Below are 20,250 nucleotides of genomic sequence, written 5' to 3' on the forward strand. Positions count from 1 at the left end.
AATTGATTCCTATCACGATGGCCCGGGTTCAAAAAGACTTAAAAGATGGAGAAATTCTGATTGAAATAAGTGCCACCAACTTCTGGTAGTGTCTGTCACGTTTTTGCACATGTGCAGGAGTCATGTAGCTTTATCTGATGAGGCTTAAGGACCTAATTGATTCACATAATGATGCTTCGTTAAAACTTTCGCGGGTACACGTTATGGTAATTTGAAATCTTTTTGGTCTATGTTTCCGCTTCATTGTTCAGGTGGCCCCCACGTTTAATTATGGGTACTGGAATATCACGCTCTGTTCACGTTTCAGATAGATAATGGCTAATATTTTCTATAAATCGGAATTTAGGGGGACGAACCCACTTAATTTTGATGAGAAACGCTCGTGTTCGAAAACAAGAAGATGGATTTTCTTGAATCGAAATAGTTACCACCTAATTGTGGTGAAGAGAAGGCTTTTCAAAATACGTTACAGGAGACTCCAGGTTTAACTCTCTGAGCGCCACTGAAATTTGGTGGTACTAGCGAAAAGTACCTACCAACGTAAATTTAAGAATTTTGTTACACTTAATAAAAAAAATGCTACATGACGGTACGGCTTCAGATATCAATATAATATTTTTTTATTCAATCTAAAAAGGAATTATTTGATGTTAATAATATTCTAACTCATTAGATAAAGGATAACAAAGTCTGTTAACTTAGTATGATTATAAATCTGGTCTACCCTAGAGCCGATATATCGGCTCGTGGCTTTTTCGCCGGTCGAGTAAAAGTCGATATATCGGCCTGTAGAACTAAGAAGGTTGAAATGTATAGGATACAATATCAACTTTTTATCACGACGGTCTATTTCGAAAAAAACAGGAGTAAAAAATTTCATCTAAATATGCCGATATGTCGGTAACCACCGTCGCGTCGTCTGGAGGAATAAAGACACGCTTTTTAACTAACACGTTTTTAACTTTAAGTTAAGGAATGGAATGTGCAGTACGATGTTTCCTTTACTGTCTCTTGGCTCCATAAAGTCATGACTCAAACGTGGAACCATGCAATTCACGAGCATCCGTGTGCCAGGTTTATGTGCCTGTTGTGTGACCTAGAATACTTCGGTAAGGTATTGAAGAATTCTCCCCATAAAATATTAAAGTGAACGATTCCTGGTATATACATTCTACCGGTTACGAATATTTTATACGAACCGGTCACAAATATTTTCAGTGTATATCAAGTTTACATCGTAATGGCAATGAATGTCGTAACATCATCAAATTTACTTTGGTAGAAGAGATATTCGATAAAAATCGAAGGATTTAAGCGTGCCATTATTATGTACATCCATATCTCTGGCGTTACTACGAAGTTAATGACAAATGAAAGCAATCATCATAATTTTATATAAGTTTATCTGTAACAAACAGATTCATATGATAATTCAGGTATTAAATAATACACTGTCATGTTGAGTCAGTGCACTCAAACCGATGGAAAAAGTGTGGCCGAAAAAAATATTTTTTGACCAACGTAACATATGAATGCATATGTATGTAATTTTTATATAACCCAGCTTCGTTTTTTTACGCAAAAAATGCTTTGTCTGGAAGGATTATCGATTTAAGAATTCTTAAAATAAGTTTTATGGATGACACAATAATGCTCAAAGTGCGAGTTGGTACAGAAACTGTATCCCGACTCCTGTGGCTCAATATGGAGTGAGCTCTACCCTCACCTATTCAAAGAATGAAGGGGCCTCAGGGTTGAATCAATGAGATGGTGTGTGGTTGAAAAGAGGTAGACTTTAGAATAAACATTGAAGGATACAAACGTGCCATTATTTGTATATCCTTTATAGTTCAGAGAGTGAAAAAATGGATATTCATCTTGAGTAATTACACTCAAAGTGATAGAAAAAGTGTAGTTGAAAAATGTATTTTTTGTATCATCTACTTTCTATGTAACTTGGCTTCGATTTTTTTGCTAAAAAATTCATTTTGTAGAAGGATTATCAATCAAGCCATTTAAAAAAATGAGTTGGATGGATGACAAATTAATGCTTAAAGTTCGAGGTGGTACAGAGTCTTGCCTTCACGCCTGTGACTTGATCTGAGGTGAGCTTTACCCTCGCATATTCAAATAATGGATGAAAATGGCGGCGAAGGACTTTGCGTTGAATCACTGAGTTTGTGCACGGTTGAAAAGAGGTAGACTACGATTCAGAATCCTCTTGTTTGACTCGCAAACCGATTTCTCTCACCTAGAGTGAACTTTCCAAGTGTTCTATAAGTAGAATATGACCCGTAGTTGGCCTCCTTCCCAATATAACTGACCTTTGACCCTTTCTCGTCAATCTTTGAACACGAGGGAAGTGCTGCTTCCGGATTCCCGGCACAATGTGACCTTCGGACTTGGAAACCAGGAAAACGTATTCTCGAGATCCCGTAATTATCTTCTCAGCTAGACTATTGGCGTACGAGTAAATAATTGAGTATTTACCATTGTTGTGGGATAATGACGGTATTAATAATTTTTATGGCGAATTATGGTAATAAGCGGTCTTTTTTGAACTTTGGGTTATATATGCGTTATGTACGGACTTCAATAAACCATTAATTTTCCTCAAAAGGTCCTTTTTCTCACGTTTAAACGGTAAAAAATAAATCACTCTTTCTCTTTACCATTGAGTATTAAATTTACGTTTTTTTTGGGTTGGTCTCTAATTATATATATATATATATACAACCATTTATCAGTTGAGCATATCTTGTGCTTTCGAAGTTATATAATTTATGCTACTAATGTAATAACTAAATTTCTGTTATGTAATGAGAGGAATCAGATAAGTATTATAATTTAAAAAAACATGAAGGTAAAATTTTACTCGTGAATGATATCCATTCCTGTGAAAATCACCATGGATGCAGCTTGTAATTAACGGTTAAGCCCAATTATTACTGTGATAATTGCATTGGTTACCAATTTATGAATTTGGGTGACCTACCCAGGTTTTAAATCTAGAGTTACTATTGTCAAGTTACAGTTAGGAGCTACAATTTTCCGTATACATTAGATATTTTAACACATTTACCCAAAAACTTGGTTGATATTTATGGTTTCCTCGGTTTTTCGTATGTTTATTCCTCAGTAGGAGTTCAACTTCGGCAAAAATTCCGATTAAAAAACTCTCGCCTTTATTTTTGGGTAGCAGTAATTGTTTTCATGGGATATTTTTGGAAGTAAACTTCCGGTTCAGGTAGGAAGCGGTGAGTTAGTTTCTCGATATGTTTTATCCTTGGCGTTATGCAAACACGGTATCTCGTGGGTAATGCGTGGTTACAGATTTGGCGGACTTTTTTTATGCTTTGCGCCTTGATTTTCTCTCTGACTTAAATATCGTCCGGTATGTTTAGTATTAATCGCTCCCACGTTTTCAAGCATTTAAAATATTTCGGCGTACAATTTGGAGAAAGCTTGAGTAAAAACATTTATGAAGAGAGCACATTAACCAACCTATTCAGATAGCATAGGTTATCTATAACAAAAATGTGATGGCTGCAAGATAGCGATTTAGAACAATATAATGGCGTATAATCCGCTGTAATAATATTGTATTGGCAGCTCTCAAAACGTAAACGAAATTATTATAGACGTGAATGAAATGGAAAATAGGTTACATACACGAAATAAATAATCCTCACACGTCAGCAATCCGAATACTGTTTTTAAGCAGCTCTTCACCCAGGTTCCATTCTCTTCCATTAGCTTACCTGTTCATATTTGCATGTGTATTTATTCTCTTTTACATTCTTAATACATTTTTCTTTTATACTGTGTTCTGGACCTACCTTAACCTGTCGTAAGTTCCTCTTGTGAATCAACGATTATCTTAGTCAGGCCATTTTACCGCATTTTGTGACCGATTAAGTCTTTTTATTATAGAATTTTTTGGACACATTTCTTTTCTCCTACTCTTCTAGGGACTTCCTCACCACTCACTCGCTCCATTCATTTTATATTAAACATTCTTCTGTGGCACCACATTTCGAATGCTTCCACTGTTGACCTCTCCGCTGCTGTCAACGTCCACACTTCGCTTCCATAAAGTAACATGCTCTATACCTCTTATCTGATGATTTATTTCCTTCCTTAATACATACATACAGAAAATAACTATAACATCCTGGGTTAACATAAAATAATGGTGTGGTTTTGACCATGGCTTAAATTAAAACAGAATAGGGGATTGAAACGATCTTCCTAAGATAGTTTTGGAACCCTTCCCGCGAAATCTTAAGTCCTTTACGAGAAAGTTAAATTGGGTTGAATTGTAAGGGTCTTTTCATTTTTTGTGTTTCACTATGTTAGTATTGACTTTTATATTGTATTACTTTTTTATGTGTGTATTAATTAATGCGTATCTATGTTTCTACCCGACCGAATGGTCAACTTGTAACTTTGCTTTCATAATAATAATAATAATTCTTGAATCATTGAACTACTTAATTATTTAGAAGAGTAGGGGAACGAATTACATTATAATAAGCACTGTTTGAGACCTTAAATAATTTAAACACAATATGTTTATAGTAGCCTCAGGTTTACCTTTGTGAAAAATTTCCATTATAGAAAATAATAGAATAAACTTTGTAAGGTTCACTTGTATACATAAATAGGTACCCCTCGGGTTTCATAACGTAGTTACTCCTCCAGCTGAAGATGTAATCATGTTAAGAAACCCGGTTCGTGCCTATATAAGTATGCCAGAGAACCTTTTACTTTACAAGTTTACTCTTTACATTTTCCACAATATTTTTCATTAATTTCATCAAAATGCTAATGATAGGAAATCATCTTGCTGCTTGTATACTTTTTCTCTCCGTGGGTAGTTTCTCTTTATTGACTCAGTCCTCGTTTTTCATCGTGATGTTCGGAGAATCAAGCGGAATTTCGGCTTGCAAACATCAATTACTTATTCCCATGAGTCGGCTTGTTTGCTTAGGTCCAAATGGTTGCTGCTTTTGAGGCAGCTCACAGTAGCAAGTCGGCTACCAACCGGAATTTTGAGTTGCTTTGAGTTCCAAATTATGTATGTTCGTTCATTTCACCGAATTTCTAGGATGCGAGTTATCGATATAATTTTCAAGCTCACGGAATCAGTATGGTAAAATAGATTTAAAAACCTGCTAACTTATAGCATTGAGTTTAAAATGATAACTAAACAATTCTTTCCGTAACCCACAACTACAAGCTCTGAACTTTCGTTATCTTTCGCTAGTTTTATATTTCTGATTCATTACTGCTTTGGAAAAATGATATTCAAAATTAAAAATCAGCTTATAATAAGAAATAATCTATGATTAAATCTTCTTGCGTTAAACTTTAATAAGTGTCGACGGTAGAACTCTTCGGCATATCTGGTGATTAAGCTGATTAAAGATGCAGATGCCTAAGCAGCATTAGCTACATTAATAAGCGGGCCAAATCATCACTAATATTGTATGCAAAATGATTTTTTCTGATTTCTGGCTGGAGGAAAATCGGGTACGTGTATGAATTATGCCTTTAAATTTTAGCCTGGTATATTCCGTATTTTAAGCTGACAGAAAATATTTCAGCCCCCAACATATAGAAGGCTTATTAAAGTGGCGTATCCATTGCTGGGAGAAGGCAGATATCTTCTTTATAACTAGTCATTTTTGTTCTCTTTTTTCCAGGGATGGTAATCGAAACTAAACGAAATTCAAAACTAGTGAAATTTCAATAGTTTCGTTCGAAATGTAGAAACGAAACGATAATGAACTAAACCCGGGGAGCTAAACTCAGGGTCGAAACGAAATCGGAGTTGAAACTACGTCGGATTGGAACTAAACAAAACTTCTGGGACGAAACGAAGCACAGAGTATGTTTCGTACCGGAGAGACCACGTGCTTCACCTTCTAACAGTGAAGTTTCGACCCACACACCGAGTACGAAGTATGGTTAAATAAAGCAGAGGTTCGGCCTACCGCCATTAGATGTACGGGGCACTCATATTTTTACCACTAACAGGAGAACGGTGAAAGCAAACTGGCCATTCCATATTTAAGGTCGACGTTTTAACCTCTCTATATTCTGTCATGAAATGGGTCGAAACTATTCCCTCTTTCCCCCTCCATTCAACTTCTACCATCGAAACTTAGCTATGAGCAGCGGAGTTTCGATTAAATTAGTTTCGTTCCCGGGAGTAAAGTTTCGTTCCTGGTCGAAACTTTAACTCCTTGGTGATTTTAATTTCGTGCGAGAACAAAACTAAACCTATGCCTCGTATTTTCGTTTCCCTCCGGGTGGGAACGAAACATTTTCGTTTAGTTTCACTTTCCATCCCTACTTTTTTCGTATCATAACCATTAATTATTTTTTCATTTTAATTCATTGCTCTGGTTTTACTCAGCAAATTTCTTTCTCTTTGAAGTAGAATCTGCCCCGACGGTGATTAAGAGATTTAATACACATTTTGATATTCCCAATGCAAAACTGAAATGGAAAACCCTATGTGCCGAGGAAATTACGCTATAAAATCACTGGAACTGGTTTGTCTCTCTAATATTCTATTGAAACTATTAAATTCATGTTTTATGTATTACCCTTTATATATCATAATTTTTGTCTGATATTCCGTAATTGTTGGTTTTAGCTTTTAAAATTGGGCAGATCAGTATTTTTGGGTTAAAGGACCGTTTTCTTGAACGCTAGGCAGGTCCTCTTGTCGTTGAGGGAAATAGGAATTATAAAACTTTTAAGGAACCAATGAAAAAGACAGCGGTATTTGCAGAATAGGATAGTGAGAGATGGTTTAAAAGTTCCATGTTAACTTAATTTTAAATTTCCCCGTAAAAAAACATGATGTATGGGCCATACCACGAATGTCAGTACCAGGGGTTCGCAGACTTTGGTAAAAAATTTTCAATAGCCCCAAAACACTTCAAACATATCATTTCGTTTTACGCAAAAAATATCGGATTTAAAAATTTTCACATTTTTTCAATAATAAGTGCCTTGAATTAACTCATATCCATGCTTCTTTTTGACGTAGGGAAATTATTTAAAAACAATTTGATGGTAATTCTACGCCAAAATTAATTTTTTGCGCGATATCATATTTTAATCGCTCTTTTATGTGTAAAATGTTGTAAATATTTAACTTAAGGCTGGATGGCGATACTTGGTGGAACATGTTCACAGGAAACAAAATAAAAGATACACTGTTGTAATTTCCACGTAAGTTTTAATAAGCGACCAAGGTTTCGACATTACACTATGTCGAAATGACCTTTGAAAATTGCATAGCGAAATGTCGAAACCTGGGTCGGTTATTAAAACTTCTGTGGAACATACAGCAGTGTATCTTTCATTATGGTTCTTGTAAATATTTATTTTCCCAATACTATTACCTCATGATCGACCGAAACTTTTTATCCGTCCTCCACTATAATTAGGTCACTATTCCTATCGTAATATGTAATGGGAATTCTAAAATTTATTTTAGCATTTGCATTTTTCTCTCGCCGAGCTCAGCATTTATCTTGATTTCATCGATACCCGTTTACGATCATAAGAAGCATGGTGATATCCAGGGTCGGATTCAGGATTTTTTTCTTGGGGGGCACCGGGTCTGACAAGTCTTCTTATGCTTGAGATTAAAAACAAAAATTAAAATACAATTACTGTAGAAAATATTCTCTTTATTTTTATATGAAGGTTATTAATATCAAATTAAATGATTGTGACTCCATATTACACAATATAAAATGAACTTAATGTTAACCGTATTAAAAATCTTGTCTATTTTTTAAGCTTCTGGGGGAACAGGTGCCTTCATGTCCCCCTAAATCCGCCTATTGTGTTATCATTCAGTCAGTGCTTAATTTCGGCCGGAATGGCGTTCCGGCACCTCTCAGGAAAATGTGAGGACTATAATTTTAGCAGTTTTAAAAATATCATCTTTTTTTTTAGTTTGGTAAAATATGATTCCTCATTGTAACTAGTATTACAAATTTTTAAAAAATCGTAAGTTTAAGGGGGATGGAGGATAAGGGGCTTATGTTTGAAAGTCATGTGTGGATTAAAAGTGTGAGTATGCGTTCCGGTATCTAAAATTGTAGAAATTAAGCGGTGCATTGAGTCAGGACACATTTCATATATCGTTCGTACCCTACCCCAATTATTTCCCTACATTAGCGTCGTCGTGGCAGTTGTCCAAACATCCTATGCCACTTGCCTCCGGGGCGGCTCGCCAGGCAATATAAGGTTTACGTACATTTCCCCCCATTAAACAAGGATCTTGCCCTACTTCCTTCAACACTTCCGCCCTTGTCCCCTATTACCCATTTCGACGTTGCATGTACTTTCCGCTCATCCTGAAACACGGTCACCATGCCGAGATTTTCGGAACGACATTCTAGCACGCGGGAAGCCCCGTGCAAATATGGCCTCCGAGCGTGTTGCGTTGCCGCCCACGTGCACGCCTTTCGATGCATTATTGAATTTCGTCCCGAACGGATACAAAGGCGACGCGGGAAGGCGGAACGCCAGGTTAAAGATTTCAAATTTGCAGGAAGGCTAAAGGACTGACACCTGCAGTGAAGGGGCGTAAATAACTCGACAGAAAATGATGCGCTCCGTGTCCGTGTGGAATGGAGGAGAGGACTTCTTTACGGTGATATCGAGGACGAATTCCGTTTCTAAAGCTGTGTATTCTCCCCATTACAGACGTAAAAAATGAAAAATGAAATCTATTCACCCGATAGAAAGAGTAAGTGTGCATTTTTTCCCTTGAGGTTCGTACTCCTGAAGCCAACACAGTGTGTGGCCGAATCAATTCATAATTCTTTTGCGGTCGATGACAGATAGTATGTCAGTTGACTCACGTTTCTCGTCTTGTTGTGTTGAGACAGTGGTGCCACCGGTGCTGTTATTACATCGTTGAATCGACGTTGAATGTTTTGTTTTAGGAAAACTTGTGACACTTTTCGCAGTCACCTGAACGTCGTGTGTCATCTTGGGAGAACCGGTTATAAAAATATCGAACCACCATCATGGTTACCTTGTTAGGTAATCATTCAGTCGAAAGCACAGTATCATTCGGATATGAATCCAAGGTCAATTGAGGAAGTGACCAAGGCCAAGATTTTGATAACTCTGAGAACTGTGGCGGCAGACTGGTACAAAATACTCTTGTGGGGAGACTCAATAGGTTAGGGATAAATAGTGAATCCTTTTGAAGTGTATTGGATGCGACCTTATTCCTAACTTGACATGTAATGGGTCATGAATCCTTTCTTTAACTTTTAGGCCATGCATGATTGAGCATGTTGGGCACAATTAGAGAGCTCTTTATCGTGAGAAACGAATTGCATGGTCTAAACTAGCAAGTCAGAAGTCTTAATGGAAGTTTTCCTTAAGTGAAGTGATGTGCCTTCGCATTGGGCAGCTGAAGAGGCGAATTATCGTGACCATTCAAGGTCTCTTGGCCAATGGCTACCTGTGAGTAAACATGTATAGTGATGGCACAGATGGTTATAGATTCACCTTGTATTAATGATTCCATTAAAGGTGATTTGATGTATGCACAATTTCATCAATAAAGCAGTTGTAAAAATCCGAATTAAAAACCAAATTAAAATGCTCTTACCCAAATAACTGGATATTGACACCAATTCTTTTTCATTTCACATCCTTGGTTATCTCCAAATTAATGTTATCGAGGTTGGGTTATTTGATGTTATCATTAGTGTTTACAAATAATATAATTGGAAACTAGTGACCTCCCTTGGATACCTTTAAAAAGGGTTTAACATGAAAAACTTACCCCCTGAGCAGCCTGGTTGGATACCTGAGTGTTATAAAGTGGATTTATTGCATCAGCCAACAAGGATGTCAAGATGTTTCGTGCACATAAAATCTAATTGTTGCTACTGATTAAAAAACTCGCATTTGTTGTATAGAAAGTGGCATTTGTGCCTCAAAGTTCGTTCAGAATTATATTAGAAATTCCATTGTCAATACACCCCACCTGGGTTCACCTTAGGGATCACAACAGTGTGGCATAACCCACCAGTATGTTATACATATCCATGATAAAATATAAACTCTAAATGGTATTTCCACACTATAACGTAAAACCCCATTACTGACCCTGGTTTCAACATTCTATGCCATTTTAAGCAACAGAACTCTCTCACGTATTTATACCCAGAGCCAAGTAGATAGAAACAGGTATATGGAAGTGGAAGGGGGAAGAGTAAGGAGTTTTATAATAAAATGTATAAATTGCAATTTATAGTTTATAATTTATCTTGGATAATTTATAATATCTATACATAGAAGCAGAAATGAAAGGAAAACGTTGCCAAACAGAAAAAACTTAACTCTTTGATTTCTTGTGTTCCAGCTTCCTCAGCACTCCCCGTGGGGTGAGTGCCTCCTTAAACCACATCTTTCCATCGAACATCATCAGAATGCCTCTCGGCCTGCCTGGGCCCACGCTGTGGAAGTCGCCAACATCGGAGGGTGAGGAGTCGGCCCTCGTCCCACCCAGGAATCAAACTGATTCATCGCAAACGACCACAATGTCCTCCCTGCTCTACACGGAGGAGGTGCCGACCCAGCACCAGACCTCTGGGGGCCCTCCTCAGAGGACGGTGAGGGTGGCTTTTGCCGGTACGGAAGATGTGGGCCGCAGTGGGTCGACGGGAGCTGCCGTTGCTGGTGGAGGATCCCCGGACGATGACCTTGCTGACTGCATCGACTCCGAGGGGTCCCTCCTGTCGCAATTCCATGAAGATGCTATTAGACAGGTATTTTTTTAACTTTATGAAAAATGATTTATAAATATAAATAAAAAAGAGGATGTCTGTTTGCCTGTCTGCTGTGCATTTCCATATGGCTGTGTGCATTGCGGCCAAAAATAATGCATAGTTGCATCTCATGCTACTGGAGCTCATAAAGCTACTTTTGGTTTCATCAAACACATCCTTAGCATCATTTTATCATTACCAAACTCTGCAAGTATGCTTAGCACCCATTCCAAATTAGCCAAATTCCAATTATATTAGCCAAAAAATGTCTACTATCTTGAAGCTATGAAAGTAATATTATGAGGATTAAGTAACATGAGAGAAGGGTATGAATATAAAATGTATAAGTATTTATCATTCAGCACAAATACTCTGGGTGTTTAATTTGTGATAAAACAATCAACAAACACTGAGGAGTTTGTAACTTATTTAATAAAAACGTCCCATGATATGATATCCCATAAAATGCAACCATGACAGCTGCCACGAAATGTGGGTTGCCGATGTGAAATTTACTAGGGGCTTATTGTATTCATAAAGAAACATTCTTTTGTTTAAATTATTCTTTTAGGCCAACAAATATTCCTTTCGAAAACCATCCATGGTCTGCTTCAAATCCTTTTGTGACCAACGTGTATCTTCAACTTTAAAAACTATTGTGTTGTCCTAAAGCTTATGAAATGGTTAGTTTTTATTTTGGGTATTTATCAAAGCCATGGGAATAACCCTAGTAAGTGCTAATTTACAAATCTCACAGTAAAGTGAAAAAATAAACTATGGCTCACATGGCTAGTAAGGATATCATAAAGGATCATCATTCTATCGAGTATCATTAAAAATAATGCACAAATAAGTCATCATCATCAACATTAATCAGAAATTCTAAGATTGGTTTGATGGTGCTCTCCATTCTGCTCTTCAACCCGCTAGCCTTTTTATTTAGAATTTCTTCTCTTTTACATCCTCTACAACTGTCCCATGTAACTCTTTCGGCAGTAGCGGATACAGAAAAAACTCAAGGGAAGGGCACAAAATATATCTTGAGTTGTCTTTACTTTAATCGTAATAAAAAATGATCAAGTCATAGGCAGGGAATAAGAAAATATTATTTAAAGTGATTATACACATGTAAAAGACAATGCCATCTTATGATATAAAAAAAGTTACATTTGTGGTTTTGCAATGTTTGGCAATACCCACAAATGGGGGGAGTGCACGCCTCCTGCAACCCCCCTGCAACCCCCATCTGTATCCACCACTGTCATCTGGGGCTGTCCCTTGCCCTTCTTCCCTTTCACCTGTCCTTCGACAATTTTTTTGTGAGACCATCATGCCTCATGATATAGCCAGCTTGTTTGATGTAAGTTGGTCCATCTTCTTCTCATAGTTTTACCCACTCAGTCAATGCATTTTATCTTATATGTGTAATAACTTATATAAAAATATGTCATTAGCTGTATCAACTGTCACCTACATGTTAAAAAGATATTTAAGATACACTTTTATTACTACTGCTTTTTAAAATATTTTTGACATCTGGATACTCTATCATTGAATTGTAAAACTTGCTTCTCATGTATCTTTTCTTGCTTCCCTTACAATCATGATAGTGCATCAACCTGTGAGACCCAGAAAAACACCTTCAACCTATCTTACAGTGTCTAACGGGCTAAAACCGCCAGTAGATTACAAAATTTTCATGCCCTAAGAGGTTTTTCTGTTTTTCTGAATTTGGGCTTGCATTCAGACGACAGCACAGAGTTACCTCATATGTGCATTGCCAGAAAGTTCAATAAATGACTGCCTATAGTGCATGAGTAACAGCGTCAGTGGCGCCAACTCCATGGGGCCTAAGGGAGCCCGAGCCCCCTCAAAAATTCGTTATGGGTGTTAGGAAAAAATGAGTCAGGCTTGTCGATTTTCCCCGGTGTGTCCAGATGTTGAGATTCAAGTTATCAGGTTTCTAATGTTGATCATATGACTCTTCTAAAATGCTTAAAAAACTTAAAACTCACTACCTATAAAATTTCCCAATTCAACATCCCCGCTTTGGGCCCCCCCCAATATTTTTTGTAAGTCGGCATCCCTGAACAGCGTATACTTAAAGGGCTCACTCCCATGGATATAATTCATTTCCATCTTGTACTTGAAGACTCAAGCGATTATTCACTTACTGAATAGTAGTACTATTAGAAGTTTCAATAGCTCTCCAAATGTGGTACATGGCATTCAGAAATATAGAATAACCCCTCTGAGCAGAGAAGTTAGTGACAAGACTTGAACCCAAGACCCTGAGAATTGTTGGCAATGCCTTAACATCTGTCACTACGGAGGCTGGCTATTTACCTATAACAGTTTTCATTATTTTTTACTTCATAGTGTTGTGGAAATACCATTCATATCCACTTGTATCTTGTGCACACATATTTGTTTTGTCAACACAATCTTATTCCTTATCTTCCAGGTGTTTTTTATCAGAGTCTATTTTTCAGGATGAACTAATAATGAATCATTTTGGTAACCATAGGCTTCATTGTTATCTTCCCCACACCATGCAATCTTATCATCCGGGCCCAAACAGTGCCTCAAATCGTTCTATCAAACTTCTGCTCTATTATCTAATCTTTATTTGCTGGTACTCAAAGCAATATCTTTTTGTTGCCATTCTTATCTAAGTTTTAGCTAGTTTTTTTCTTTTTCTTTGAATTACTCCAGGCTACAGACTTAAAATTTTTAAGCATGGATGAAAACGTTAAGTAAAGGAGCCTTTTAAATATGTAATCTTGATTTTGCCAGGCTATAGTGAATGGGGTTGAGGTTAAGGAGTTCAAACTCTCCCTAAAATGTCTACAAGTTACATTCCAAGATGACACTCTCTCTTCAATTCAACCCAGAGCACAATTGGGAGAAATCCCAAAAGGCTTTTTTCTGCCCATCGCATTTTTGTTGCTTTTCAGGAAGTCATGTGCCCTCAGCCCTCACTCCACAAAATACTTGGACCTATCTTTCATAAGGAAAGTCCCTCAAGTTTCATCACCAGATCTAGTTCAAATTTAGCTAGGGGATTGGAAATAGATACTGATTAGGTATAGTTTTAGTTTCAGCCACCCAGGCTCAATAATTTTTGAGATATTAGTGATGGAAAGTACTAGGAAAATACCTAAATTTTTGCTACCCATAGCTCTGCAACACACCGTCAGTGCTCTTCATCCTAGCAACAGAGTATAGGGTCTATAGTTGCATTGTGGGGTGCATAAAGTTAAGCATTTTGCTGCTACTTTCTGTTGCTAATATCTTCTTCCTATTAATAGAGTTTAAGGGTCTATTGTTGCATTGCGGGGTGCATGAAGTTAGGCATTTTTCTGGTACTTTGTGTAGCTAATATCTCGAAAAATATTGAGCTTTGGTGGCTGAAACAAAAACTTTACCTCAGGGTAAAACCCATTTCCTATCACCTAGCAAAATTTGAATGAGATTTGGTGGTGACATTTGAGGGACTTCACTTGTTAGTCAGTGAATAAAAATAAAAGGCTGTCTCAAAAACCCTTTATCCATTTGGCAACAATGCTAACTTACTAAGGAGCCATGCAACAGGGACGTCTGAAAGTGACTGAATTTCCCCGCCCATCGCATTTTGGTTGGTTTTCAGGAAGTCACCTGCCCTGTGCCTTCACTCCCCATAAAACTTTGGCCAGCCTCTCAGTCGTAAAGATATTTGAAATGAACTCTTGTCGTCGGTGATAAAATCTTTCTTGAAAGATTAGATTTCTGGGATTTAGAGGGGGCCAATAAAATGAGAGATTTCCTATGCATTGAGTGCACTCATCATATTCCATTCACCTCCACTTTATCTTAATTAAACATTTCGTCAATGCACAAATATAGCAGGTCCAAACTTGAGCAGTTAGAGTAATTCAACTGTTTAGGCAGCACATTAGAGGAAAACGGATACAGTAGTAAGGACATCAGGAAGCGAATTGCATTAGCAAAGGAGGCATTCATGAACAGGAAGGAGCTTCTGAGAGGATCGTTATGTAAGAGTTTAACACTATGAGTGCCGGTTGCTAAATTTAAAGCCCTACTGAAAAATCCAGCCATTTTCACAATATTCGTACATTTTTTAAAACACTAGCATCAAAAATATATTTATATCGAAGTGCATTTCAATAAAAATGGACTTTGCTCTTCTTTATAAATGAGTTGAGTAACATTTATTCCTAATTTTTAAATATATAATTTAACAATGAAAACCTAATGTTTTTTTAAAACAAAAAAGTTGCAACACACGATGTACCGCCATAACATGCATAATTATTTTTTAATACGCTCAATTTGAACCATTTAAAGCATGGAAATCATAAAAAAAGCATTGTTCCGAGCAAAGCATTATAAATCCTGGATGACAAAAAGGGTCAATGCACCCTCAAAGAACCCAAAGAATTTTCACACTAAGTGACCTAAGATGAGGATGCTGGTAGCTACAGTGGACTTTTCGTCCTAAACACATAAAGTGAACTCTTTTTCCATTGAGCAGTTGATTTTTGAAAAAATAGAACCCCTAAGCAGTGAACTAGAAAAGTACCACGGGCGAAATATTTACGCATACAAAGCCAATTGAATGGAAAGACGTAATATTACGTCCATGGCAATCCTCAGAAGGATTAGCAGGATGTAATATTACGTCCATGGCACGCAAAGTGTTAAAGAAAAGGTTAGTGAAAAGTCTAATCTGGAGTATAGCTCTCTACAATGCGGAAATGTAGACACTAAGGAAGGAGGACGAGAGAAGATTGGTGGCATTCCAGATGTGGGTTTGGAGAAGAATGGAGAAGGTGAAATGGACAGAGAGGAGGAGGAACGATGAAGTGCTGGACATGGTGGGTGAGGAGAGGCAGCTTTTAGATGAGATACAGAGGAGACAGAAGGTATGGATAGAAGAAGTACTTAGCGGGGAAGGGATGCTGAAAACAGTTTTAGATGGTAGAATGTTAGGTAAAGGAGGGAGGGGAAGGAAGAGAATAGGATTTTTAGATAGATTGATAGGGATTAGGCCTTACCATGAATTGAAGAAGGCGGTGCTGGAAGGAAAGGGAGGCTTATATGGCGTGTATGTATTGTCTTTTTCAGAATCAGAAACCACGTCATCTAAAGTAAATTTTTCCTCCTAGAGAAAAAATGGCTAATGTTCCTCCTCTACATAGGACTACTGACCCAAAAACCTTTCTGTGTTGCTGTAGCCAGGATATGGAATAGAATTCCTACCAACATAAAAAAATCCAGTTCAGTATTTCTTTTTAAAATAAGGTTTTTTGTGTGTCTATTAATCCAATGAGGGCCTTAATTTAATAAGTATGGAAAACCTCACTGAACAATTGCTGTTACTAAATCTATAGATTTGGCTTCAATTTTGTGAAAATCCATGTTGAATGGATATAATCACACTAAATTTTAACTGAAAATTTATTTGCTGGTACAACGTGTTTCAACGCTAAGGCGTCATTCTCGAGTACAAATTTATATTCAATTCTATGTGTACGTTCCAGCTCGCTTGGGGTTACTAAGTATCTGCTTTCTCTTTCAGTCTGGCTCGAGAATTATGTCTTAGCATCAAAACGCATCGTACCAGCAAATAAATTCGGTGAAAATTTACAAAGGGTGTTTATATTCATTCATTGCTGTTATTGTTCATATTAATTCAACTGCTTTGAGAATCAATGTGTTACCAGGCTCAAATATGTACTTTTTTATGTTCTTAGTGGATAAAGACGTCCAAGAACAAATTTATATTCTATTCTATTTGTAGGTTCTAGCTTGCTTAGGGTTACTAAGAATCTGCTTTCTCTTTCAGTCTGGCTCAGGATGGTTTCAATGTCGTGTGATGGCATTGGTGGGCCTTGGGTTGGCTGCTGATGCTGTCGAGATACATGTCGTGCCATTGGCTGTCCCCTCAGCGGAGGTGGAATTTTGCATTGAGGAGCCTCGTAAGGGATGGCTGGGTGAGTCATATCTTTCTTATTAATAGAAAATTATGCATTGAATTCTCCTCATAATTGTAGACAGATGTATTTAAGCATAAAAATGAGTAAGGTAAATTATATATCAAAAGATTATTTGGAAAAGGTCAAATTGGGAAGAGTTGGTGTGGTGGCTAGAGTGTAGGCTTCCCACCCGGCGGGCTCGGGTTCAAATCCCGGTGGTGGTAGAGACTTTTCAGAGAATACCCAATCCCTGCTTGAAAGATGTGTGGGGAATATTTCAAGCGCAACGCTCAGTCCGTCGGATGGGACGTTAAGCCGTGGTCCCCTTGGCTCCTTTTGCTAAGAGTAGGCTAATGCCGATGCCGGGTTTCTCTCCACCCTTCCTTACCTACCCCTTCCCTCACGGCGCAAATGACCACAGCTATCGGTCGCCTCCGCCAAATACCATACCATGTTCATATTCACCCCTGATTCCTCACATGTGAACGATGAATGTCTTGTTTTCTAAGCCTTATTTGGTGCTTAACTCTTCTACCAGCAGCACAGCCAGGAATTAAGGCTGGGGGGTTTTAGGCACAACTAATACTGGGGGTCTGGGGGTTACACAATACCCACCAGGTAAGGGGGAAGTGCAGGGGCCCTCCCCCAGAAAAATTTTAAGATAAATGGTTCAAAATAGTCAGTTTTAAGGCTTTCTGAGGGATATTTTATTAATCCTTACTCTATTCTGCAAGTAATATTAATCCTTTTAAGTAAAATGGATTTAACTTAAAAACTTCTCTTGAGCTTTGGGGGGAGGGGGGGTTGTTTATCGCCCAGAACCCCCCTCGTTGTGCCACTGTCTTCTACTAATGAAGAAATACCTTTTATTATAATATGCTCTGTCCTTTTTGTGACATAAAATAATTCACAAGAGTATGCAATTTAAATGAAAGCTATAATGTTGGGTTGTCATCACCAATTGGAATGGAGTTACAGTATGGTATTGAGAGTGCCAAAAATAATTGATGTTCACATCACTTGGTATACATCAACTTCTAAGTTGTCTGTCTAATAATTCAATTTTTATCACTTACAAAATTTTGGGATTGCAAAATATGTACAGTGGTGAACAATTTTTGAATGTGAATGCTAAAGTCATGCCAACAAAAAAGGTCATTTGATCATTAAAAAGTCTGCTAATCACTTAAACCTTAGAACCAAGTTCCATGAAGTGGAGTAATGTATCAGAGGGACCCCTCATGAAACAAATATGGAAGCTTTTGTTAACATGAGACGATTGTGTCAATATTTTTAAGTTTTCATTGATCAATTCACTGTGGGAGAAGATTTTGTCAATATTTTGATAATTCCTTAAATTTCAGAGGAAAGAAATGCTGTATGTATACTTCTGAAACCTTTGTATGACTGCTTTTAGTTTCCAATTAGCATCTACAACAGTTTTTGGAATGGGATTTCTCTTCTGTTTTATAATTATTTAGCATAATGTAATAGCTTGTAAAGTATGCACCTATTTGCTTGAAGCGCATGGTCTTTGAGGACTGATTTATCATTTTTTTGCCCTGAATTTCATGAACAGGTGCCATCACGTTATTGGGTATGGTAGTTGGTGGAATGGTGTGGGGGAACCTGGCAGACAGAATGGGAAGGCGGCGTACTCTTCTGTCAGCCCTAAGTGTCAGTGCCATGTTCAGTGTCATCGCGGCATTCATGCCAACGTATGGGACTTTTATGACAGCACGCTTCTTCTCAGGATTTGGGTAAGATAAGTTTCATTCCATCCTTATACCTTGCATGGAAAGCATATCAGGATCATTCTATCTCAATTACATTGACACTTATCGTGTTGGATTGTGAACAACATTACTGTGTGTGTATTAATGTGAAACTGGGAAAACCAATGACCAGTTTGCAGAAAATAAATTTGTGCAATTTATGTACATTTTCATTTTTCCATATTTTTGCTAAATAGGTAATTTACCTTTAATCACATGATCCCAGCATTACATATTCACAGCATTAATGTAGTGGATAAAAGCCATAACTGCCATGGAAAATGGAGATACATCCTCCCCTAAATTTTAGCCGAAAAGGTAAAGTCACATTTTGTCAGACATGTGGTAGGAATTTAATGGCCTAACTAAAAAATAAATACCTGGGTTTGCTCTTGGATAATTCAATTTGAATGTTTTCTATTCTCAACATATTCACTGCCTCCATATTCTCAATTATTTTGCCTATTAAGCTGGATGCTATCCTATCATCTATCCATTTTCTCTAATTATGGAATGCATTTGAGGCACTCTATTTAAGGGTGTACCCTGGATCAAAACTGGGGGGAGGGACACAAAGCATGGTCATTCAAGTTGTTATATTTTCTCATGGAAAATGTGAATAAGACCAATATTCTAGCACATTCAGTGAGGACGTCAATTGACGTGGTCCCGTCCAAGCCGAGACATGGAGCATGTCAATTGACGTGCACTGCCAGTCGGGCTGGGAGCTCTTTCTCTGCCTCCGTACTTGACTAATATCCACTTCCGAGTCTTGCGATTGTGTGTATGGCCTTCAGCGAGCTTCCCTCTTTCGAACAGTGTGCGCTGTTTGTAAAAAGCAGTATTTGAACGGAAGTTACAGCACGAAAACCACTCTATATTTTTTTTCTTATATTATCGGCCGATTCTGATGACTTTCATGAAAATCGGGCAATGAATCAATCATTGAATGCATTAAGAAAATTATAACAGCCCATTATTTAGTTTTTTAAATTATTTGCTTTGAAAAAATTTCTTTTAGTAACATGTCTTTTACTAGCATCATTTTTCATGGGTTTGAAGAAAAATTGTTGAAAACTTTCATTTCAATCCAGTCGATTTTCCTTATGAAGACGTATGCAAATTTTGTTTTAAGGGGGGGGGGGGCAGTTGCCCCCTCCTGCCCGCCACTGGGTATGCCCATGACTCTATAATCCATGAGTATGTATAATGTAATATGGTTATAAAACTGTGTCAAAGTTTAGCGATAAATTTTTCTCATTCAAACTAATCATTCAATTTAGGATGGGAGGATCATTACCAGTTACCCTGACTTACGTCAGTGAATTTGTGCCAAAGTCGGATAGAGGTCGATGGATGTGTTGGATGCTTGTCTTCTGGGCTCTGGGAGGAATATTTGTGGCTCTGATGGCATGGGCCATTATTCCTAGAACAGGTGTGTATTATGTAGCATTGTGGCATATTCATGTAGCTTTGACTTAAATTACAAATGGACTGGAGATAAGAAGCGTAAGTGAAGTGACCAATAGTTGGAATGAGTAATACATAACTGATTTTGTTTCATACAGTTTCCTTGAAAATAGAGAAAATACATATTTCTTGATGAACTCAAGAATTACACCAGCTGTTAGGTGCTAAGATGATTTGATATCAGTGGCACTACCATGG

At 37.5% G+C, this 20,250-nt stretch overlaps 1 protein-coding gene across 3 annotated transcripts in view; it reads left to right on the top strand.

Moving 5' to 3' along the window:
• The window catches only part of LOC124168841 (synaptic vesicle glycoprotein 2A-like), a 173,459-nt gene that overhangs the window by 131,171 nt on the left and 22,038 nt on the right, over positions 1 to 20,250 (top strand). For 2 of the 3 annotated variants that reach the window (XM_046547184.1, XM_046547182.1), the window contains exons 2-5: positions 10,424 to 10,829; positions 16,678 to 16,825; positions 18,387 to 18,567; positions 19,866 to 20,017. In XM_046547184.1, the coding sequence (XP_046403140.1) occupies positions 10,491 to 10,829; positions 16,678 to 16,825; positions 18,387 to 18,567; positions 19,866 to 20,017 (820 nt within the window). In that variant the 5' untranslated portion in view covers positions 10,424 to 10,490. Of the gene's footprint in view, positions 1 to 8,995; positions 9,517 to 10,423; positions 10,830 to 16,677; positions 16,826 to 18,386; positions 18,568 to 19,865; positions 20,018 to 20,250 lie in introns of those variants that run through there. The other variant, XM_046547181.1, reaches the window with a different exon arrangement.

This window comes from Ischnura elegans, chromosome 12 (genome assembly GCF_921293095.1).
Source record: "Ischnura elegans chromosome 12, ioIscEleg1.1, whole genome shotgun sequence".
NCBI lineage: Eukaryota > Metazoa > Arthropoda > Insecta > Odonata > Coenagrionidae > Ischnura > Ischnura elegans.